The sequence below is a fragment of the Haemorhous mexicanus genome, chromosome 18 (genome assembly GCF_027477595.1).
Source record: "Haemorhous mexicanus isolate bHaeMex1 chromosome 18, bHaeMex1.pri, whole genome shotgun sequence".
In the NCBI taxonomy this organism is placed as follows: domain Eukaryota; kingdom Metazoa; phylum Chordata; class Aves; order Passeriformes; family Fringillidae; genus Haemorhous; species Haemorhous mexicanus.
This window is the reverse complement of record NC_082358.1, coordinates 5,333,733-5,358,979: the sequence shown is the minus strand read 5'-3', so window position 1 is coordinate 5,358,979 and position 25,247 is coordinate 5,333,733. Positions and strand designations below refer to the sequence as shown.

Sequence of the window (25,247 nt, the reverse complement as noted above, 5' to 3'; positions counted from 1 at the left end):
ATGCCAGGAGCAGCTCTCTGCTTTTCTCCAGAGGCCAATCAAGAGCTGAGAAACAGGGTAATTTTTAGAACCACATTGACCCATTTCTGTATTTTACATAAACTCAGTCTCCTTACCTTGATAGGCCATGCAAGTCTCAATGACATCCAGGGTTGGCTCATCTTCACAGAGGTCATATGGCATGTTGCCATCTGCATTGACTGCCAACAGGTCTGCTCCACTGCAAGGGGAAAACTGAGTTACACCAGCAAGGACCTCAGACATCCTGCAGCAGACAGTGCCAAACACTGGGATAAATGCTTAGGAAGAACTAACTGGGATTTGATAGTTGCCCAAATGCCTCCAAGGTACATATGAGATAAGGATTTGAAGCAAAGCTGTGAGGCTATGAGTGGAGAAGACTAATTCCAGAACTGGATGAAAGGCAGCACACTACACCTCCTTCCTGAGTCAGTAATGCCCTGTGTTCCATGTCTGCTCCATTTTTATAACCTCCAAAAATTTCCTAACCCAAGTGGGAACATCCTCCAAGGGATGTTTGACTGCATCCTCTTCTCTCCTTCATTATACAGTCAAAGAAAAGCCAAATTTTCAATGCTTATGTCCCAGATGACAGCACCACAGGGAGAAGTCTCCCTCCCTGGGGAGAAGCAGCAGGCACAGCTGTGCAAGGCAGCAGGTTAACACTCCCAAAGCACCAGCACTCTGGGAAAGGGAGGAGAGGGCTCCCTACACAGACACAGCTATCTGCTCCAGGCAGGATTCACCACAGGTGCTCATGAAACAGCTCAAAACACACCTGGTTTCCTCCTCCTTGCTGGCAAGTCTTCCTAGACTTGAGCTTTTGAGACTTGGTCAAGCACCCTGTGTCACCACTGGGGATCAAATATTGCAGGAAGTTTAGTGATCACTAATTAAGGCCCAGTGAGACAGGTCACAAAGTTCACCCAGGTGTCTGAGTTACACAAGCACACTGCTGCCCTCCTGCACCAGTGTCTGCTTGACTGGGGCTAGAAGACCTGAAGTGCTGTTTAGAAGCTTGAGGGTAGATCCTGCTGGCTGCTCCTGTTTCTACCCCCAGCAATCACAGTTCCACAGGCACACACAGACACACCCTAATGCAGGCAAAAAGGGGCAAATTTTGGCCAAGTCTCCAGAAGCTTCACAAAACTGAGCCTAGTCATCCAGGATTTTATTGTCCCCTGAGCCTTTCTGCTCTTCCTCTCTCACTCCCTTCTCCCCTAAGCAGGAAGGACCCCCATGAGCAGCCTGAAAGCAGGGAATCACCACCACTGCTGCAACCTCCCAAGGTCCTAAACAGTCTCAGTTTCCATCCACAGAACCTGTGGGTAGAATGAGGCCCACAGAAAGGACAGACACAAAAAGCCACCTACTGCTGGATGAGGATCTTCACCAGGTTGATGTGACCACAGGTGGCTGCTGCATGCAGTGGAGTCCACAGCTCATTGTCCTTGGCATTGACATTGGCCCCGTGGTTGAGGAGAAGCTTGACTATGTCCTCATAGTTGTCTATGCAGCACTGGGGAGAAAGATATAAAGACAGATTGGTTTTTTCAAACTTTGGGAACGTGAGAGTTCATATCTGCTCAGCTGTAAAATAATAAAGAGCACCTGGACACGGAGACCTACTTTATCCTGCACTGCTTGGCAAGGAGAGTTAAACATCAAATTGAGCCCCAGGTCAAAAAGGCAGAACACCTACACTGGCCAGACCAAAGGGTCACTGGTGTTTTCCAGGGCCTATTCTGGCAGAACCAGCAGGGAATAACAGCAAACACACTCACAGCTTCTATTCCACTGGGTCTTCCATATTCAAGAGCAAACATAGCAGAAATTCAATGTAACCAGTAGAACCACATACCAAGGGATAAGCTGACAAGCTGACATTCCCTTTTCTTAGGGAGAATCCCACACACTGGCATGTGATGAGCAAAAGTCTTCTCAGGAGCTCAAGCTACCTACCACAGTTATCTGGGGAGGCACAAATTGGATTCCCAGAATTATGGGGCACTTTGTAGGGCACTTTTCACTTCCTGAATAAAACCAGCTTCCTTCCTGCATTTAGAGTATAGCCCAGCAGGCCAGAAGGGCCTCAACCTCCTTCCTTTGGTGAACGTGGAATTTGCTCTTTGATCCACCTCTTGTTCACCTCTAGACATGAATGTGCAGGTGATAAAGACATTAAAATAAGATTTATTCTTGTGCAAGAAGGCTGTTGGTGGTCTGTGCATTGCTGCAGACCTCAGCCCACAGTACAGGCTGTTAATGGGGCTGAATTCCAACACACAACAAACATTTCAGCAGCTGAGTGACAAGGACCTTTCAGGTATTTCTATTTTGTTCACTATTTGTAGATGGAAGTGGGGTTAATGTCATGCCTGTCACACAGCCAAGTTATCAAAGAAGTGGAAGGAAGTCACATTCACTGGAAGGAATGCTAATGTGCCCACTGAGGGGCTTCTCTGTGCTCAGGGATTCAGTTAATTCCAGGATACAAAGCTCCCATCAGAACTCCCAAATGCACCTTTACAGCCTCTCAGTGGGCAAGGTGGGATTCTCCAGGCTTCAGAGCCTGGCTGGGAAAGCAAGGAGGCTGTCAGTGTCTCTCTGAGTGCAGGATAACATCTCTTTGGAGAGGTGATGGTGGTGGGACCTTTTGTTCTTCCAGGAGCCAGTTTGCATTTTTAAACAAACATTCATGCAGCTTTGAAGAGAGCGGGTGACTGGCAAAAGAATCCAAAATCCCAAGTCAATGGGGGCATTCAGAGCAGGGAGCTCTGGCCAGAAAGCCCTGAGTGCTCGTGTGACAACCATGCCACTGTTGTTACAGGCAGTGGGGGCGGCAGCTGCCAGGCACGGCCAGTCCCATGTGCCTGAGAAAGAATAGAAAAACCCTTGTGGAAACAGCACAGGGCTCCAAGGAAGGCCACAGACCCACACACCACTATAGCAAGTCTGTATTTCACTGGTGATCAGCTTCTGCCATCTCATACTGACTTTGGAAGTCCCTGGTTCTACAGCGAGCAGCAGTGGATTCCTCAAGCATCTTGTGTATCATTTATTTAAATCACTTTCAAACCTCATGGATTGCCAAGGTCTCTAAATTTGAGTTTATCTGTTATGAGAATTGAGAGCCCAGTGCTACCTACAAAAATTAAAGAGTGGGGGAAATGCTGTTCACATGTGAAGTCCAGCCCTGACCCTGAGTTCTTATTATCACTGAACAAAACCTGGGATACAGCAAGATTTGATCTCAGTTTGCTCTCCAAGGAACCAGATCACCAGCACAACATAGTGAGGTTTCACTGCTTTAACAGAGGGGGAAAAAAATGAAATCTAAGAGGTCTCCCTGTTAGACCTGGCCAGGTTGGCTGAGGGGCAGCAGGGAGGTGTGAGCTCCTGTTAGACCTGGCCAGGTTGGCTGAGTGGCAGCAGGGAGGTGTGAGCTCCTGTTAGACCTGGCCAGGTTGGCTGAGGGGCAGCAGGGAGGTGTGAGCTCCTGTTAGACCTGGCCAGGTTGGCTGAGGGGCAGCAGGGAGGTGTGAGCTCCTGTTAGACCTGGCCAGGTTGGCTGAGTGGCAGCAGGGAGGTGTGAGCTCCTGTTAGACCTGGCCAGGTTGGCTGAGGGGCAGCAGGGAGGTGTGAGCTCCTGTTAGACCTGGCCAGGTTGGCTGAGTGGGCAGCAGGGAGGTGTGAGCTCCTGTTAGACCTGGCCAGGTTGGCTGAGGGGCAGCAGGGAGGTGTGAGCTCCTGCCATGCTTCACCTGATGCAGCGCAGTTAATCCATCCTCATTGCACAGGTCAGGGCTGATGTTGCTCTTCAGCAGGTAACACACTGCAAGGCAAGGACAGAGGAGAGTCAGAGCAGCCACCCTGCCACATCTCGTGCTCCCAGCCAGCCCTGGACAGTTCAAGGCAAGGCATTTCACACCATCAGTGTGGGCAGAGCTGCAGGAGCCACAAGCCCAGCGCTGGCTTGTCACCGCAGTGAGAGCAGAGCCTTCCTGGCTTTATCCAGCAGAGAGCACCAGCACACAATTTTCCCCCAACTTCCTTCCAAAGGAGACTTAGCACAGTTACAATTTTCCTTCAGTTGTGCTGGAGCAGTCTCCATTTTTGTAGTGTGCTTGACAATGCCTGAGTGCAACCTCTGCACTCTGTGGCCCAGGAGAGCCCAAAGGGGATTCTGGGGTCCTGAGTTACAACCATGGAAGAGATTCCTTCCACCATGAGAGGGATGAAGCCTTGCCTCAAGAAATAATCAATGCATTCAGGGCCCTGCCACATTGAATACACCAGGGCTGCTTTGGACACTTCACTTGAGCTGCTGGGTGTTTGGAGAAAGCTTCCCAAAGGCTTTAGTTTTTAACCACTGCTTTGGGGAGAAAGGGTAAATAAAATGGAATTTTATTCCATTAAAATGCAAATTTCTGAAACACATGAAAAGTCATTAGCCCCTAGGTGAAAAACTTGCACAGGGCAACAGCAACAAGGTTGGCAGAAGGCATAAATTAATAGCAACACCAGAAACTCTTCAAATTCAACACTGCTGACAGATCTTGATGATCCATGCCCATTTTCTGTCGTTTCCTTGCTCATTCCCTGTTTTTTCTCCAGAGATTTCACTACCTAATGCTTTTCCTACCTCAAATGTCACTGACAGCACGAGCACAAGCCAGAGGTTCATAATCATCTCCCCAGGGCCAGAGCAGCAACAGATATTCACATCACATCTGATTTGATGGCAGGCATGCAAGCACTGAGTGAGACCAGAGCTGCACAACCAGGAACACTGACAGAGCTAAAAGGGCAATAACTTTCCTCAGAGCTGGCAATCAAAAATACTGCAAGGCTGCTCACTCCAGAGCATCCTGCAGCCTCTGATCCCTGAGCTGCTGTCAGAGGGAGCTCTTTCCCCAGCACATCCACAGGGAGAACCATCTGCAGGGCTGTCCCTGGGGACAGAGCACTTCTGGCACGCAAAACAGAACATGGAAAACACACCCACCATGACAGCAGTGATGATTTATGAGGCTTTGTTTAAAAGATCTGGAAAAGGCACTTGCAAGAAAGGCAAATTGAATGCAAAGTGAAATTTTGATTGGAAGCCACTGCTCTGACGTTATCACAAAGGAAGGCAAAACCAGACAGAAGTGAAATAAAACACATCACAGAGTTGTTTCACCCAACTCAAAATGAATGCTGGGATTTACTTTTGCTGGAAAGAATTTCAAGGCATTGACACCTGCTCGATGAAACTGCTGCAAAAAAGCAGAATACAGCAAAGACAAAACTCATCCAGCACCACAGTGAGTCCAAAGCCTTTGTTTTTTTTCCCCAGCTCAAAGGCCAGTGCAGGAAGCCCACGCCTACACTGGACTCACAGCCCCAACACTTGCATGCTGAACAGTAATAAGAGCACTGAACCTCAGCCAGTACATCCAATTTAATGACTCTGCTTCTACTGTTTCTGGCCAGCCCTGAGCTCCTGCTCTCCTAATCCAAGCTGAGTGATAGACGAGTCATCCACCATGGCTCTGCTTGTCTCTTATTTACCTTGGATGCTCTGCCATTAGGGTTTTAATTCAATCTCAGTCAGTTAAGTGCCATTGTGTACTAATGACACACAGCTCCATAATCATGTTTTGCCTGATTATGGACAAGTAGATGCTGGCAAATTAACCTTGTAAGTGCTGTCTCTCTATGGGAAGAAGCAGCAGCATAAATCCCAGCTTGTTAGAGGGTTTTGTGTCAAAGGCACTGTGATCGTGGCTTGACAGAGCTTGTAAGAGGCCCTGAAGGGTTAAGATTCAGAGAAGTTTTAATCTTACCCTAAAGAAGCTTTGAATTCTTCTCTAACCCCTGCAGCAGCCCTCGTGTTCCCAGTGCACCTCCCCTTGGCTCCCTTCTGCCCTCAGGACAGGCTCACCTTATTTCCCAGTACCTCCCAACACACTGAAGGACTGACAGCCACAAGACACCAGAAAAGGGCTCAGAAAAGTCAGATAATGCAGCCAGGCATGGATGTGGTACCACTGAGTCCAGGCAAACAAGGCACAAAGAAATCAGACTGCTTTCTGTCCAGTCCTAACCTGAAGATTGCATTTCAGGGCTCAGGAAATGCATTTCAGGGCTCAGGGCAGCACAGGGTCAGGCAGCAACAAGCCTTCATCCCTGCTCACCAGCCCAAGTCCACAGCAGAACACAGCCCCATTCCTGCCCAGCAGCAGGGCATGGGGTGGCAAAGAGCAGCTCCATCACCCCCTCTCCCTGTGAGCTGCAGAGGCACATGGAAGGAGGACTTGGACACCTTCTCCATGCCCTCTCCCCAGGAACAGCCCTTCCCAAACAGCCAGGAAGAACAAGTCCTCCTTTCTGATAAGCTTCAGGAGAAAATGTGCCTTTGTGGGTTATCCAGTGCCCTAAGAATAGGAGAGGGGAGGCTCATCTGTGCTGCTGTGCAGTGCTGGGAGCTGGACCCTCACCTGTGGCAGTACAGACCTGCTCTGCTGCTTCACACACAGCATCAGTTACAGCGACCTGAGCGTGCCAAACGCTTCTCTCTTCAAGCCCTGCTGGTGTCCCACACCTTCTCCCCCACCTCCAGGCATGACTGATGCTGTCCAGGTAGGAAGCAAACCCTTCACTCCCAAGGACACAGATTAATCACCCAGCACCAGCTGATCGCCTTCTGTCGGCTCAAGCTCAGCCTGCGCTGGTGGAACAGCAGAGAAATGAGCCCTCTGCAAGCCCCTGAGCCCCACAGAAGGGGCTCTTTGGGGTCACATCAGCGTGTTCAGCAGCATCAGGCTCCACACTAACACCTGATTAACTTCTTAGAGAGCTCAGGGCCAAAACTGCTGAGCCCTGTCAGAGCTGCACGTGGGCGGAGGCAGGTGGGGAGCAGGGGCTGGGTGCCTGGAGATTCTTCATTACACGTTGAGCACAAGTTGTGGGAAGCAGTTCCAAAAGCATGGCAAATGAAGGAATGAAAATGATGGCAATAAGAGCTGGGTGAACAAATTGTTGTGAATAATTCATTGCAAATTGTATTAACTGAGCGATCACTCAAATGTATTTTCCATTATTCTCCTTGCTCTACCTATAATTGAAACTCTCACACACTAAGATGGTGTACATTAATCTTCAATTTCTATTTTATCATTCACATCTGTGCTGTGTTAAATGGAAAAAGCTCCCACAACAGCTGTAAAAATACAGCCTCGGTTTTAAGCCTCCCTCCATCAAATGTCCCGGGGCAGCCTTAGAAAGATTCTCCTCCCCAAACATAGCAAACCACTTCTCAGGAGCTCCTTTTCCTCACAGACTCACTTATTCTCCCCAAAAACTAAAAAACAGGGGAAAGTCAAAAACAACACTGCAAAGGTCCTAAGGAAAATTCAGGGCAAACGACTCTCCAGCCTGAAGAGATGTTGCAGAGCTATCATTTTTTATTAGTGTTACTTCCCACTGAATTTACTCTAGAAACAGCTTTTCCAAAAAAGTTCTTAAACCAGATGAAGGAAAAAAAGGCCTCTGTTAGTGCAGTTTCCCCTAAGTCAATAAGCTACACCATAAAATCCTGGATACTGTTACACTCCCATCTACACCAAGCACTTGCATACCTCAAGCATTAATAACTCATAAGAAGAAAAGCCAGCTGGAACTGATATGGATATCATGGAGGGATTAAAAAAAGCCAACAGACACCTTCCTGATAGGAGGTCCTGATTCCTCCCAAAAATATATAATGGCAAACTGCCTCTCCTGGCAATCAGGCTTACCTGTGTGCTCCAAGTTCACGTACACACACAGGCCATTACTTTGCAAAAATCCAGGTTTGTCTCAATCTTTTTTACTCAAAAATTTCTCTTTGAAATCATCCAAACTCTTCAAGTTCACCTTTTGGTGAAGCAGGCACTTTCAGGCCACCTTTAAAAGGTGGGGTGTCTACAACAGTACAATAATTTCTGTATGTTCACACATGACTTCACTGCATAAAATGAAGTTTCACTTGGGTTAATAAACCATTTTTACACATTGCTCCAAGTCCCTTTCACCCAAATGCAGCTTTAGTCAGAGACCCAGTGTAGCAGAAGCAGCTCCTTCCAGCATTATTTGTAGTGACATACACACAGGGGTGTTGGCAAATGTCTGCAAAGACTGATCCCAGCCTGCCAGGCATGGGACTGTGGAGCAGCTCAGCTACTTCAAAGCTGCATGTTTACTGCTGTGGTTGTGCAGGGATATTTATTACACAGGAGAAACAATGCCAGGAAAATAGCACTGAAGCTGTGAGTGCTCTGCCAGCTCCCCAGCCCAGCATACAATGATACTCACATTTTACAGCACATCTAAACTCTGAGCAATAACAGGATGAACTCACTCAGCCTTATCCTCCACTGCCTGCAATGTACAACTGATAGCCCGTGCTGCTCCATTGATAAACTCCACAGCTCCCTAAAGCTTTCTGAAAGACAGAAAAACCCCTCAGAAAGCAAAATGCCACACTCAGCTTCAAACACAGAGCACACCTAAAAATAAATATGGCCCAGTTTGCCTGCTGAGCCAGCGACCGAGACATCCCATCCTGATTGATCACTGAGCTTTCTCAGGGAGGTTCAAAGCCTGTTAAACACTTCCCACCCAGTTTATAGCCAGGCACACACACTGCTTCTAATATACCCACAAAATCTGGCAAGTCTGGAGAGAGGCCAGCAGAGCCCCATCTGCCTGGTGCCACACTCAGGGCAGGCACTCTGCGTGCAGCCACACTCAGTCCAGGGGCTGCTTCTCTCAAGGAAAATCTACTTCTGACTTTGATGCTTTTTATTTAAGAGGGCACAGCCCTCCTCAGCCTTGAGGAGCCTGTTTTTCACAGCAGGCTCCTCCTGCACGGTTGGGGGCCTGGTTTATACAAGTTTTATTCTGACAGCAAGTCAGAAAGCTGTACATTTATTTAATGCATAGAGTCCAATTCCTTCTCCCCCTGTTTGTGCATATTTCAATCCATTTTTGCTTTATGCTGTCAGCCCTTACCCATCACTGCAGCACCACAGCAACAAGAGCAATGCTACAAAGGGACAACCTCCTACAGCTGCTTCTCAGATGGATGGGGACAGCCTGCCCCCCCACCCTTCTGCATCCCACATTTTTCTTGTTCTGCATGCAGGACTTCAAGCTCTGATAATCCACTTAGTGCTAGTGATGATAAAGCATCTCTCCTCAATGGCTGCCATCCACCTGGGATTACTGGGACAAGGAAATGTGTAAGTGACCCATCTGCAGCCACAGTGCTTGAAGGGCCTAGCAGAAACAAAGCCAAATTTATTTCAGTTGGGAAAATAAAAATTAGAGGATGCTGCATCTGACACACCTTTCTAAGGATGTAGTGTCATGTTCAAAAGTATCCTGATCCTCTTCTCATGTCAAGCCAACAGTGAAATTGGTCCACACTGGAAATGTTAAATACATAAAGCAAAATTAAAGTCAAAGGTTACTTCCCTGGCTTCCCATTTGTCATCTGGTATTGGAAGAATAAATAAATCATTTTGGGATGGTTTTTAAACAGATGATGGGATTTGAAAGGGATGAGTGTTTTATATAACCTTTGGGCTCAGCTGCCTTCAGCAGGATTGCTGTGGGCAGGGAGCCAGGAAAGCAGATTCCCCAATATCACTGTGACAGAAACACCTGGGCTGCAGCAGAGCCTCCTCTCTCTTTAGAGGCATTTCAGAGTACTTACTTGAATGGTCCTGATTTAAAGAGTACTAAAAAATATATTAACTCAGACTTTGGGAGGCATGGACCAAGCAACCCAAGGCCAAGTTTCCCAAGGATGACTCAGGGGCTTGGCACCAGCAGAGCAGTGCTGGTTTTAAGGTGTGAGAGCTCCCAAAGGGAATGGTCCTGCTGGGGTGGAACCACACCAGTCAGTGGCCTGAGCAGGGAACAACAGCACAAAGAAAGGGATGATGGACAGCCACGTTCTCCAGCAGCAGCTCCAGGGCCACCTGCACCCCCCATATCCTGAGGTCACACCTGGAATTTTGGGTTTGGTGGGCCCAAGCAGGTGAGCAACACAACTCAATTTAATTTAAGCTTCAGGCAGAGCAAGACAAAGGGCACTTACAGAACCAGAAACTCAACCAGGACCTCCTGTTCTCCTACTCCTCCGGCTGCTTCCAGCCTTCTTCCTACAAAAAGCACTTCTTGGAAGTCATTACAACACAAGCAAATCCATTCAGACAACAAAAAATCAACACTACATGTGCCTTTTATCTGAGCAGCACAGAGGACCTCACTTGAATACGAGTTCAGAAACAACTTTTGATGTGTTGGACCAAAATCCATCTACTGAGACATGGAGCACTCAGCACCTGTCTGTACCAATCTTGTTAGAAATTAAGTCTTTCAGGGTACTAAAAAGGAAATGCATCATAAAAATTAATTGGCTTTAATAGAAATGACAGCCTGAGAAGTGTTTAGATAAAAGGGAGTGATGGTGCCAGGAGGGAAACTTCTGCAGCTGTCTGTGAAGAGCTTCCCCAGCCACATTAACACAATAACCTAACAGGTGATCAGAGGAGCAGGATTGCAAAGGCCCCCTCCAACCTCCACACAGAGCCAGACTGCCAGGATTTGCAAGAGGATACTCTGATGTGCTCTGTGTAGCAGGAAATAGCTCCTATTGCCACTTGAAAGTGCTCTTAGGTTCCAGAGCCAACAGCCTCTGCCCCAGCTCGGGTTTCAGGCATCCTCTGGCCTCAGCTAAGCAGCTGTATGCTGACCTGAACCACAGGAACGTTTTTAAGAGTTTCAGTTATAAAACAGGAAACTTTCTACTCAGAGTAACGGAAGAGAGGTTGTGCTGGAGGGTGGGGAAATCCAGATCTGCTTCTCAAGCTGCCCTGAGCTCATGCTGAACAATTCCCTGCAGGGACAGCCTGCTGACCACATCCCAGGAGCTCCTGGCAGGCTGGGCTCTCCTCCTCTGCCCAGGACTCCTGTTCTGTGTTTCTCTAACCACACTCTGCTCTTCAGAGCTCTGGTCTGTTCTCTCCATCTGCTCTGGCTGTTTCAGTACCTGCTCCACTCTGACCTCAGTCACTCCTCCTTACTGGGGTTTTTTCCCTCCCCACCTCCAAAGTTGGCTCTTTTTGGTTTAGGATGAGTACAGTGGGGATGGAGACCTTTCAGAGCTGCACATCCACATCACACCCTGAGGTCTGCTCCCATCTGTTGTCTTAGCTAGCATGTGTTCTAACATCATTATAGTGCAAGGATTTCATATCCCCAGAGCTTCACACCTCCTCGATGTTCCTCACAGGCAGCTCCTCTAGGCACTGACTGTTCCTGGTCCTTGCAGCAAACATCTGACTGCTGACCCCACCAATCCACTCTTTTATACCCCTTGTGTTTATTGGCTACAGGTGTGGCCAGTTCAGATCAGGCCTGCTTCTAATCTTTAGTGATTGGTCCAGCTGCAACTCACTGGGGGATAAGATCACCTTCCATACCACCTTCATTTACCCACACTGTATCCCCCTACACCCATGGAGGGCTGCACTCCTGTCCCAGGCCCTGCTGTGAGCACCTGCAAGGGCCTGGTGTGCCAGTGTGAAAAATGAGTATTTTATGATTGGCTTTTTGCAAATATTAAAATGAATATTATCTGTGTTATGTTAGAAAGTGATGCTGTGTTAATTTTCCTAAGTAGTGTGTTAAATATAGTTTAGGTTATAACAAAATGTTGAAATAGAAACTAAGTATGTGAGATTTTTTTTAAGAAAGAAATGAGGTACTCACACCAGATAGCAGCCATAAGACACCTGAATCTTTCAGAGAAAGAGAATTTATTGCTCCATTATCAGAAGAAATGAACTTCTTCCTGCCTCCTCAGCCCTGAAGATGCTGTCAGGATTCAGAGGAAGAAGCTGACACTGCCCAGACAGAATCCTGTGTGTGAATGGAATTGATGCATCATGGATGAGGTGTATGAATATGGAACAGGCTGTTGTTTTTAAGGGTTAATCTTCTGTTAATGTGGGTCCTTTTTTGGGCTTTACCAAGGAAAGGTACCCAGACTGTCCATAACTCTTTGTTTCTATTGTCTCATATTGTCCTAATCCAAATTGTCCAAATTATTTATACTCTAACTGTATTGCTATTTTTATAACCATTTTATTATCATTAAACTTTTAAATTATTTTAAAAACAAGTGATTGGCATTTTTCACACCAGGACATGTGCCCAGCTGTGTGTGACGGTGCCACAGCAGGAGCTGCTGCCAGCCCAGATGTGCCTCACACCTTTACTCACCTGGGAGACCACAAGGGACATGCCAGCAGTTAAAGAGTAATCTGCTAAAACCTCAGCTCCTTGGCACTGTCTCTAACTGGAAAGGCTGTGCAGTGTGGGAAGGGAAATGTCTACAAAAGCAGAAAATCACCTCCCCACACCTCCTTTTCTAATATCAGATAAAGACAGAATATGGTTTCGTTTTCAAAACCAAATATTACAGAAAAAACCTTCATGCAAGTGTAGCAGCAACCTGAACTTTACCAGAGAAGCACTGGCAATCCTTAGCAGCCCTTTTGCAACCTGCAATTATTCAGCAGGAAATTTTACACGTTTCAGAGATTTGAATTTCAAACAGCACCTTCCATCCAGAGATCTCCCAAGGCACAGCTGCCCTTAGTGGAGTGAGCTCCAGGCTGTCTCTGGATTTTGCTATCAGTTTTTGCCTCGTTTCACAGCTGTGACACCTCAGCCCAAGTTAGACCAAGGCTCTGGAGGCTCAGGGACCTTTCTTTGCCAAGGTGACAGTGACAGTCCATGGCACAGCTGTGACACTGCCCTGGAGCCCAGGTCCCAGCTCTGCCCCTTAAGCACAAGAAAACTCTACTCTCCCCCATCCTTTCTGCTGTTCAGAACTGGACAAAGCAGCTGAAACCTCAGTGCTAACAGCAATTTTTTATCCCTACTCTCACATGCCCAACTCCAAGTTTGCAATTTTTAAGGGCTGATCAAATCTCACTATTCCCCCAGAGTTTCCAACAACTTCTCTCTGAACCTTCATTTCAGCACCTGTCACACAGACAAATCACAGAGCCCACAATTTATTCCTTGTGTTAACAAAGCAGTGCACTCAGATTTGCTCTCCAGGTCAAACACCTCCAATCCCAAAGCAATCCCCAAAGTCCAGCGTCCCTTGGTTACCAACAAACTCTTCTCAGGGAAGTCAGCTTTATCTGTGAGCACCACCACCAGAGGCATTCAACACTGCAGGGAAACCAGCTCATACATGTGAGAGTGGAATCAAAAGTTAGCACCTGAGCTTGGCAGAAATGCAGATTTTCCACAGCTACAGTGGTGCTTGCAATAAATGAGGCAGAGACTGCAGAAAAGCCTTCAAATTTGGTCAAAACAAGCAGGCACACAGCCATGCAGCCTGGTCTATAACCTGCCTATGAGTGCTGTGCTCACCTTGTTTTACTAATTATCTCATCTGTTCCATCACACAAAGTTGAAAACTCACTCAAACAACTTCTGCCACAAGCTCCACATGATTTCTGCTTGCCACCACTTGGAGAAGGAGAAGATGAGCGTTCCCAGGCAGGGTGATGCAGCTCTGTGACTGCTGGAAGGTCCATGGGAGGCAGCTCCTGAGCTTGACAGGTCACTCAGACCTTAGAAAGGCACAAAAAAGCCCAAGTGGCTGTCCTCACCCACCCCTGCCCTGTCACAGACACCAAAGGGCAGCCTGATGTGAACTCAGGACAGCTTTTGCTGCCAGCTCTCCTCTGCTGAGCTTGCAGCACTTTGATGCAGAGAAGAAAGGAAGTGAGCACAGGGCTGGCAGCACTTTCCTTTTTCACCTCACTTTCAAAAGCCATCTCCATCAGCTTCCATCTTTCATCTGCACAATACAGCCTGAACTCAGCAAACCCCTTCAGATCAGTGATGGGCAGAGAGAGAAAAGCTCTCCCTTTCCTGGCAGCACAACAAAGATGCTCCCTCGAGCAAGGAGAGGTCTGGGGTCCAAACCTGCAGCAGCTCAGAGTGGAGCTCTGAGCTCAGGACTCTACCAGCCTTTGGGGCAGCCTGAGAGCCTTTCACTCAACATGAAGAGAAAAAGAAGTGAAAGTCTCCTCCAGAAAGTGCTTTGTCTTAGTGCTTCAGGCCAGGTCACTGATGTGAGATGAGCACTCCAGTCTCTATGCACACACTGATTTATTTATTCTTAATTCATTGCTTTGTGTTTACATGCTGAGCTTATTACAATTCTATGTATTATGCATTATCTGAATATATTGTTGTAATATATATTAATAAAGCACAGTTCAAACCACCAAATTAAAAAATACGTCATTCCTGCAGCTCCTACACAGGTTTAAAGCACCCCACTTACCAGAGCAGTATCTCTGAACACTGAAGCCACAGCTCCTTGATGCTGGGAACAAGGAGATACAGGCAACAGCAGGGAGCAGAGAGAGCACAATATACCCCCCTTAGAATCTTAGAATTGCTAAGGTTGGAAAAGACTTTCAAGATCATCAAGTCCAACCACCTGTTGACTTCTCTGCCTTCATCCCTGTGAGAGGACTCTTATCCTGGGATAAAAGACAAGTCTCCAGTCAGAACTGCAAGTGAAATGTCTCCCCCAGCCTCTGCAGTGAGAGGCAGCTCAGAGGAGTTCTAGTTTTCCTTTCTGCACCAGTGGAGAACAGCTTCAGTTTGTCAAAGTATATCACATTTCCCAATAAAATGGCAGTTTGCAAAATAATTAACAGCCATTAAAATTCCCCATTAAGTTTTGCCACTAGCAACAGCAGGACCATTCTCCTCCCAGCAGCAGTGAAAACCCTGCTTATTTCTGTAGTAAACCCAGTGCTGTTAATGAGCCATTTTATCCCATCCTGTTTGTTTCTGAAAGCTCCCTCACCAGCAGATCCCTCTTATCAGGGAGTTTTTCATTACATATTTAACACTACAAGATCCTGAGTGCCATGGACCACCTTTGAGCTGTCACAGAGCAGGAATGGTGACATCCATCTTCTGGGCATGAATGGCAGACTGCTCTGAGCTCACTGCTCCCCTTACACCGAGGAGTAAAGGGGGAGTAAAGGAGCCTCCTTACTCTCTCCTGCCATGCTGCTTGAGGAGAACAGACTACATGATCAAATTAACTAAAATAACCCCAGTTTTGAACATGAAAGCAAGAGGAAATCCGGGCTCCAGCTTTGCACCATCCCCCATCAATTCTGCAGTTTAATATTTTGACTTGAACATTTACAGGAACAACAAAATGCTTTAGTAGCTCAACCCACCTGGGTAAGTTCATTAAAGTAATTAATGCTGAAGTGGCTGCTTACAGCTCTGCTGACAGCACTAATTACAGGCTGCAGAGGTGGATCCCAGTGACAGCAAAGGAGCTGGCATGGGGATGGGCAGATGTGCAGCCCTGTGCCATCCCAGGGCTGGACCCAGCACTCCCTGGATCCTCCTGCTCCTAACCCCAAAATTCAGCATCCCCAGCACTGAGTGTAACTGAGCAACTCCTGCAGCTTCTGCTGTTTCTCTGCAGGCCAACACCCAGCAGAAGAGACCTGGAGCATCCTCCTAAACAAAACACCTTTTTGAGAGCAAGCCCTTCATGAACAGGAGTAGGGCTGGCTAGCCAAGGGGACAGGGCCCTTACAGAGGAGAGCAATCCAAGCAATCCAAGTGTTCTGCTTCCTGGAGACATCACAGACCATTCAATCTCCTGTGAAATGAAGTGGGAGGGTTTACTCTCCCTCACTAAACCAGGGGTAGAACACTCCTCACACAAGAAGCCCTGTCCTGAAGGCATGGGCAGAGACCCCCACCTGCTCAGTGTGACTCGTGCCACGAGCACCTGTGTCTGTTTTGGGAGATGCAGGAGATCTGATCCTCATTGCTGGATCTGTGACCAAGCACAAGATCCCTCCCCAGCTGTTTTTGCTTCACCTTTGTCTGGAAAAAACCCAGGCTTAGAGAAAATGATTATTTTTCCAGTCAGTTGTTTGTAAGAAATGCTTTTGATACATTTCCCACATTTCACGGGCTGAGGCAATCCCACTCCAAGCCTCCATCAGCACCCAATTAGTGCTACAACAGAGGAATCCTGTTTCCCTCTGTTCATCTGATCACACAGAATCATTCCCAGGGAAAGGAGCCCACCCCACCAGGAGCATCCAGCGAGGCTGGATCTCACAAGCAGCTGCAGCCAGTACAGTTGTATAATGGAAACCTGACCCACAAACCCTGAACCAAATTCTGCTTGTCCCCCTTTGAGAAGTGAGCACGTGAAGGCTGCACACATCTTCTGCCCTGGCTGCTGCCACCTCCCAGAGCTGTGATCCCAGCTTGGCTCCACATCCCAGCAGGACTGCTGCCTCTCCTCCATCCAGCACAGCTGGCAGGAAGAGGACTGTCAGAGTTCAGGCCATCCCTCTGGCTGTCCTGGGTTGCCAGGACCCCTGCCAGGGGGCTCAGAGACCCTGGCACAGAGCCCAGGACACTTGTGACTTTGATTATGGCCCATGGAGCAAGTTACCAACCTTATAGGAAGATCTGCAAGCAGTGAAAGTCTAAGCAGAATAATCAGTTTGTCATGGGGTGAAAAATAGATTTTTGGGGTTTTTAGAATGGGGGTTCAGGGGGCAAGATGGAGGAATCTGGGCATGTCCAGCCTTCCTCCTTCTTCTTCTTGGCCTCCATCTTCTGGGTGATGTTGGCATTCTGGACTGGTTTAGAGTAGAAGCTCACTGTCTAACACAGGTGATGGGGACTGGGAAGTTATGGTAAATAATGTACACGTAGTTTTTAGTATAAAAAGATAACACTGCCCTGGGGGCAGGCAGAGTGCCTCTGTCTGACCTGCTGAACGGACCTCGGCAGGCCAGAGAAAGAATTTTATAGATAAGAAACAATAAACAACCTTGAGAACGAGAACTGAAGACCTCTGACTCCTCCTTTGACAGCCAGGCTGGGAAAAGAGACTTTCCAACACATCTGGGGGTCACTGTGAGCAGCAGAAGCCCTAAGAGAGGGCCACCAGCAAAAAGTGAGTTAAAAATAAGCCCTGGTTGCATAAATTGCATCATCTGTGCCTCCTACAACTCAGGGATGGACGTGGTTTGGTGGCCAAGCTCTCCACCCACCACCACCCACCCCGGGCTGAAGGACACACAAAGGAGCAGCTGGTGCTGCCTCTGCCACCAAGCAGGGCAGCAGCAAGGGACATTCCCCAGCACACACCCCCTCCTGGAGCTCACAGCCTGCTCTGGGACAGAACTGCTGAGTGGTGATCAAGGTGACAACCAGGTGACACAGAGAGGTTTTGGGACAGACAGCATTAACCTCTTAGCTGCTGGAGCCTTGCTCACCAGTGCAAGCCCAGCTCCTCAGGAGGGCTCCTTCTCTTCACAGCCCCAATAACCAGATTGGTTTGGGGTGTTTTGTGCCTGTGATACACAGCAGCACCAAAGGCATTAAGAAGAAGAATATATTGCACCAGACAGTCTAAGAAATAACTCACCCATAAAAGCAGAGATGAAAGCTCAGCACATGCAGGCAAATCCCAGCAGCTGGGAACTGCAGAGTCACCCTGGGAAGGGGACAAGAGGCAAGGCAAAGCCATCTCCTCCTCCACCCCAGCACCAGCCAGGACAGCCCAGGTGGGAATATGGACACACCTGAGCCCCAGAGCAGCTCTGCAAGGTGCACAAACCTTGCCTTGGGTTTCTGTTCTGCAGTAAAATTCCAAAAAGCATTAGAAGGAGGCTCTTCAAAGGACTGTGGAAGGAGCAGGAGCTCTCATAAGGAGGTCCTTACACTGTCAGCAGTTTTGAGATGCTTTGCAACCATCTGACCCCTCCTTCCCCATGCAGCATATTTAACATTTAAATCAAGGAGTTTCTTCAGAGAGTGGACTGGATTTGAATGACAAGGCTTCCCAGCTGGAAATCCTTTCTTTTCCCACAGTCTTGCTGAAAATAAGGAGAAATGTGCACATTGCCAGCAGTGATGGACAGGGGCCAGGCTGTGCTGACCCACTGACCAGTCCTGCTTGGCCACACTCCTGGGCCAGTCCCACGTGCCCATGGACACAGGGCACAGCACCTCCCCTCACAGGGGACACTGCCCCCTCACAAGAGGAACAGCTGGATAAAAGCTGCCCTCTTGGACTCATCCCAAGAGAAAAACCAGCCCAGTCTGCAGTCAGGAAGGGGCTACATGAGCCAGTGGGGAAGATGCTGCTTCACCCCCTCCTGCCTTTCCCAGTAGCAGTTTGAGTGTGCCCCAGACACCAGGAGCACAGAGAGAGAGGTTTTAGCCATCACATGTAAGCCCACTGGATAACAACTCTCTAAACACCTGATTTACTTAAGGACTGTAGCAGCAGCCTCCCAAAACTGGGTGATTCCAGAAGTACTCAGGGCTTTGCTGCTGCTCCCATTTGCAGCCAAGCCCCAGAGCAAGGCAGGAACGCTGAGATTTCCCCCAGCTGCTCTTATCTTGTCTCACAGGATTGGAAAGTGGGGCCTATTGAGAGCACACAAACAAGCCATGGCATTCACTGAACTCGGCTGTAAATCACTGCAGGGACAGGCTCTTCATGCAGGAGTGACAAGGAAGATGTGTCTGCAATGGTTTTATGGCACATCAGCACAGAAAATGGTTTTGTGTCCCTAAAATGTCACAAATTTTAATCCTGAGCTAATTTTTCCCTCTCTTCTATGCTGCATCATACATCACCACCATCAAGAGAGCAGAACTCTCAAAAATCAGATTTCCTGAAGCTAGAGTACAAGAAAATTATGTTTTCTACAGCAAATCAGTTCAACAGAGGCTCAATAAAACATGATTGATAATTAGTGTTTTCTTTTTGGCAGCTAGTAGCAACTGTCTTCTCCTTAAGCCTAGTGCACTTGCCAATTTAAAACTAATCTGTCCAAAAATGAAACAAAACATCTGCCAAAAAAAATCCCAGTGAATACTGGTTAAGATTTACGAAGTTCCACAGCAGAGTGTCACCTGCTACAGCATCAGACAACTCATCAGTAATTAGGGTAGAGCTGAGACAGCCTTGTGGAAAGAGCCATCAGGCAAATGGAAAATGGATGGGAATAGCTAAATCAGTTTAGATTTCCTTAACAGAGGTAGATCAAAAGAAAACTAACCCGATTAGGAGGGAGAGAGACACTGATCCAGATTCATGGAGCAAAGCAGAACAGCTATAAAGTGATATTTATGCCTGTTTTTCTTTCTAGGGCTGCACAAAGCATCAGCATGTACCAGTAGATCTGGCCCAGATTTATGGGCTAAGGGTAGACCCTGTTAAACCAGGACAGCTTCTCTTCTCCAGTTTACTTTCCCAGTTAAGCAACTGTCCAAAAAAAGGAAAAAAAAATTAAAATAGGCCATAAAAAAAAAAGCCATCCAAATTCAATTAAATGGAGTGGGTGACAGTGACAGTCAGTGCCTGCTGGCAGTGCCATTCTCCCTGCTCAGGGCACCTTGTCCTGCTTGCAGCAGGGCAGGGAGGATTGCCAGAGCCCAGCTTTGGGCACAGCCCATGTCAGACAGCCCAGCCCTGGTGCCAGCACTGCCTGTGGCCAGGCAAAGGTCCCTGAGGATGACAGGGTGGCTCCGTGGCCCCTGACACCAGGCAGGGCACCTCAGTGCTGCTGGTGGGATGCTGCAGCAGTGGATATTGCAGAATAGAACACACACAATCCCCCAGGAGCACTGTGCTGCCTTCCCAAGAAAGGCTGACACAGACCCTGCTCCCTGCACCAGCCACCTCCTCCTGCAGCAAACCTGTGCTGCACAGAGCTGCCACCACTGCTGGTCAGGGCTCATCTCAGCTGAAGGCAGCTGCTCAGTGACTTTGGGCTCCTCATTAGCCACCCTCAGCAGCCTGAGCCATCCCAGCACAGCCACAGCCTCCCCCTCAGCCCTTGCAGCAAGAGCCACCCTCTGCCAGGGTAAAAAGCTCCATGGAGCCACTCCTGCTGTCCCCACACCCCACGGGAAGGACTCACTGCCCAGAGATAAGGACAGCACAAAAGCTCCCTGCCACCAGCAGGCTCAGAGAAGGCCACCCTGGCAGTGTCCCCACATGCTCTTGGCAGCCCTGCTGCTTTCCAGAGCTGTGAGAGTCCCAGGGGATGTGTGAGCACAGGTACACAGCATTTTTCCAAAGCAAGTACACTGCCAAGCCTGGGACACTTTGGCTCAGGTTAAACATCCGTGCCCCCCAGGCAGTGTTTTACAGCATTGCTCTACACCACATATGTGCCCAACCTAAAGAGGGTTTTGTGGCTGAGGAGGCTGTGCCAGAGCCAGGGCAGGCTGCAGCACTCCCCCTGCTCTGACATGACACCTCCAGCTCCTCCATAAGCACTTCCCCAGCAAACCCTCTCACAGCTCAGTGCCTCATCCTGCTGGCTTCCACCCCAGCTGAGCAGAATTCAGACACCCCAACAAGAGCAATGGGATGCCCAAAATAAAAGAGCCCAAAGTCCTCTCATATTTTAGTGAGAGATTGAGGTATTTGCTGGGTCCCCAGGATGAAGGAGTTGAGAATCTGACTCCATGTTCTTAGAAGGCTATTATATTATTTTATTATACTATATTATATAAAAGAATGCTAGTTTTTATACTAAAAACTATACTAAAGAAAGAGAAGGACACAGACAGAAGGCTACAAAGAATGATAATGAAAACTCGTGACTGACTCCTCAGAGCCTGACACAGCTGGCTGTGATTGGTCATTAAGTAAAAACAATTCACATGAAACCAATCAAACAATGACCAGTTGGTAAACAATCTCCAGCCACATTCCAAAGCAGCAAAACACAGGAGAAGCAATCAGATAATTACTGTTTTCATTTCTCTCTCAGGCTTCTCAGCTTCCCAGGAGAAGAAATCCTGGAGAAAGGATTTTTCAGAAAACATGACAGAGACAAGAGATAAACAGGGCTGAGACCCTGCACGAGTCCCCCCTGCCTCCACACTCCTGCATGTGTGATGTCACCTGGCACCTCCCAAGGAGCTGATACTGACTGGATGTCTGTAGGATCTAACCTAAAAGCTGTTGTGGGACAGGACAGAAACACTTTGCCCACTGCAGTGCCAGCAAACACCCTTCTTGTGCCCTCCAGTCCCAGGATCTCAGGTGACCAAGCTGCTCTTGTCACGTCCCAGTCACAGCCAGGGCTGGGCTCCTCACCCCACAGCTCAGCCTGCTGGGTTTGCAGAGCCTCTCTGGCTGTGGCACCTCGGGGTGCTGCATGCAGAGCTCCCAGAGGGAACAGCAGAGACAGGACAGCTGGCAAACCAGGCCACAGCCAGGAGCAGCATGGGACAAGGAGCAGCTTTAAACAGATTTGAGCAGCTCAGTGGGCAGGTAAACAGGATCCCCACTTCTTTCCTGTTCCACAGCTGGAAAACCCACAGGCCCTTCCTGCAGGAAGGGAAGGAGGAGGGTGGGGAGCCCACAGCACTGGGGTCAGCTTCCAAAACTGGGAACTGGCTGTCCCAGGGAACCACTCCTGCCCATGGCACACACAGGATGTTTCCAGTGCTGCTGGGAACTCCTGGCTCTGATCAGGGTGATCCCTGAGGACTCAAAATGCCATGTCAGTATATTTTACTACCACAGGGCAGTGATTAATGGGGTGGTCTGTACAGCAGCATCCAGCAGGAAGGAGCTGAGTGGACTCTGGGTCCTATGGAGCTTTAGGCTGCTTGCACCAGCCCTGTTCCAGCCTGGCTGGCAGCTGATGGTGCCCATGGCAGAGTCACCTGCACACAGCTTCTGTCCTGTCCTGGGTTACACCTGCACCTCTCTGGACACATCCACGTTTTGAGTAGGTGGGGAAGACTGTGGCACCTTCAGAGCATTTCCATGTGGAGCAGCAAGGGTTGGAGGTGAGGAGCTGCCACTTGCATGGCTCTGGTTGCAGTGATGAGGGCTGAGACACCATGGCTTGGTGTATTCATGGTCTTTTTAATTATCTGATCTGGAGGATTCCCTGTGTCAACTGACCCAACCAAACTGATTGCAAAAAAGGCAGAATACCCAAATATCTTCAGAGGTCTGTGCCAAAATGCTCAGGGATCCCCAGGAGGTCCCCAGTCAGTGGTAGCTGAAGGTGCTCCCATGAGAGCACCCAGGACAGCTGGGTGAGCAAGGTGTTTGTGGGAGCTTAGAACCACAGGAGAATGACACGAGGTGACCACACCTCTGGCTCAGCACCATTGCCCTGCTCTGGGCACAGCCCCTTCCACCTCCACCTGCAATCCAGGCTGTCAATCCCACCCCAGAGGAGAAAAATCAGCCAACAAATATTGCCCTTGAGCTACAAGACAAGTCTCTGGATGTAAGCAAAGCAAGAAATATTTCCAGTTCCCTTGTTCCCCACAGGGTAACTGACAGATCAGTGCTGCAAACATTCCCATTGCTGAACACATGGCAAATCCTACAGCACTGATTGAGACAGTGCAATGATGAGCCAAGCCTTGAATTAGTGCTACAGGTCCAGTGCTGACCTGTACTCAGATGAACCTTTCCTGCCTCTGAAGAGTGGTGGAAAATTGCCACAAATGAGAATAATTTGGGTCAGGGGACAGAGCAGCAGCTTTTTCATAGCTATTTCACAACTGCATGATTGAAGTTATGGGAAATAAATTTCCTATGAAAGCACAGGGAATCCTGCTTAGGTGCCTTTTCAGATGAAATTTTAAAACCCATTTGCCCTTCTAATAAAAGCAAAATGGACTTCCAGCAGCTGTCCATGACCCACTGCCACCTCCCAAACCAGAGCTGCTGTGGTTTTGGCACAGCATGCAGCAGCAGGTTGCAAGCTGGCTGGTTGCAGCCTAGACTGGAACTTCCTATCACACTCAAGCCTTGCATCAGCTTCAGGAGGAAAGAAACCCCTGTGCTAACAACCCTGACAGGCAGGAGGATGTCACTGCAGATCCATGGGGACTGTCCTCCTTCACTGGAGCTCTGGCTCTTTCTAACTCCTGCTATTTCAGGCTGTTACACCAACATTTTAATTAAAACAAGAGGCCCATTTAAGCTTCCGTGGAGCCCTGCTCTAGCCTTGCTAATTAATGACAAACTGACAGATCTGAGATGATCAAATAAACCAGGTCTGAAAAGTTTGAGGGGCACAGGATGAGTCTGAGCTCTAAGTAGGCTGAAGCCTGCTCTCTGTGGGAGCACTGTGTGCTGTCCAGCCCCAGGTTCCTGAGGGAGGTCCTGCTCTCTGTGGAGCTGATGGGATCTCCAGAGGGTGAATCACAGCACCCCAGGGCAGACCTCACCACACAAGATTCAGGCAGACAGGGGAAGTTCTCTCCAGGTCCCTAACCCAAATGTTAGGGCTGTTCTTCACTGCAGGCTCCCTGCTCCTCTCCAGCCCCAAGAGGCTGAGCTGGGATGGATTTCCAGCTGAATTCCTTCTCCCAAGTGACTGGGCAAACCACAAACACCCTGCAGCAATGAAACCTTGGTGCTCTGTTTCTGTGCAAGGACTTTACTTTTCATTCCACATTATTGAATAGGGTAAAATTTTGCTGTCATTGATAAGGATGGGTTTGACACAGAGAATCCTTCAGATCAGGTACTATAAAAGACCACAAATACACCAAGCCATGGTGTCTCAGCCCTCATCACTGCAACCAGAGCCATGCAAGTGGCAGCTCCTCACCTCCAACCCTTGCTGCTCCACATGGAAATGCTTTGAAGGTGCCACAAAGGACAGGACAGAAGCTGAGTGCAGGTAACTCTGCCATGGACACCATCAGCTGCCATAGGCTGGAACAGGGCTGGTGCAAGCGAGGAGAAGGTGTGACAGAGCCTTAGAGGTTAATTCCTGCTCTAGTCTCCCCTTTTTTTAGAGCTGAACTCTATAGCAGTAGCCCTTAGGACAAAAAACAAGAGAGTGTTGTTTTGTTTGGTGGGTGGGTTGCTTGGGGTTTTATTATGGAGGAGGATTGTGGTTAACATTTATTTTTACTAATGGGATTTCTCTTGTCAGCCCAGGTAAGGGCAAACCAAGATAAATGAGACTTTGGAGGTTTCCCACTGCATTCAGAGCTTGATGCTCTCACACTCAAGGCAGGGACCTTTATGCTCTTTGAAAGCAAAGCCCAGCACAGCAGCCCAAATCACCAGGGAAATGTGAATTAAGGCCTGGCTTGAAAACCTTGGTCAAACTGAGAAATGCTGTGAACTGTTATAAAAAGGTATTCAGAGCAGGAGAACCACCCCAGAGTAACTAGAGCCCATTTCCCACAGGAGTGGCACTTGCAGCCAGCCTACCTCACACTGTCCAGGGAATCCAGAGGCCAAATGCAGCCACAAGCAGCTGCAAATTGCAGGGACCTCAGTGGAAACTGCATCCACGGGCTCAGAGCTGCACATGGGCTCTTGTTCCCCGAATTAAAAGGGAGTGCAAGGTGCTTGATTGCATCTTGGCTCTTGATTACAAATGCACCAGCAGCCAGAATTAAACAGTTTGCTTCCTGGCCTATTTAGCATCCTTTAGTGCTGGGGTAGAGGGTGGGCAAGGCTTAGGGGATGTTTTTATATACCAGCATCTGATTTTTTTAATTCTTTTTTTTTTCTTTTTGCTCAAGACACTCTCAGCAAATGGTAGCATTTCCCAAAGATCTGGCCAAGCTCCAGAGGAAAAAACAAGCAGTGGAAGTGTCTGTAGAAGCATCTCTGCACTAGGCTATAAGGCTCTGCCTGAACCAGCTGCCATAGCAACTGCTATTGAGGAAAGAATTAGAGCATTCTTCATGGAAGTAGGAAAACTCCCAGTCAATAAGTGTAAGGATGAGATGCAAAGAAAAAAAGAAAAAACAAACAAACAAACAAACAAAAAACCAAAAAAAACCCCACAAAACAAAAAAAAAAAAGAAAACAAGAAAAAGAGGATAAATATAAGCAAGTAGGAAAAATATGCACAACTGAATGAGAAGCAGGGCTCCTTGCACAGGTAGATGTGCTCTGGTGTTGTGGAGATGCCTATAAATACACTAAGATACCTAACTCCACCCTCATTAGCAAGCATTTTAGATACAGTTGATCCTGCCTTGGGGCAGGAGGTGGATTACATGACCTCCTGAGGCCCTCTCAACCTCTATTTTCCATGATTCTAGGAGGGAGAAAT

The 25,247-nt window shown here is 48.3% G+C and overlaps 1 protein-coding gene across 3 annotated transcripts in view; it reads right to left on the bottom strand.

Annotated features, from left to right (window-relative positions):
• The window catches only part of PPP1R16B (protein phosphatase 1 regulatory subunit 16B), a 65,169-nt gene that overhangs the window by 10,841 nt on the left and 29,081 nt on the right, over positions 1–25,247 (bottom strand). For all 3 annotated transcript variants that reach the window (XM_059862509.1, XM_059862508.1, XM_059862510.1), the window contains 3 exons: positions 3,786–3,856; positions 1,395–1,540; positions 117–220 (listed from right to left, as the gene is read on the bottom strand). In XM_059862509.1, the coding sequence (XP_059718492.1) occupies positions 117–220; positions 1,395–1,540; positions 3,786–3,856 (321 nt within the window). The remainder of the gene's footprint in view (positions 1–116; positions 221–1,394; positions 1,541–3,785; positions 3,857–25,247) is intronic.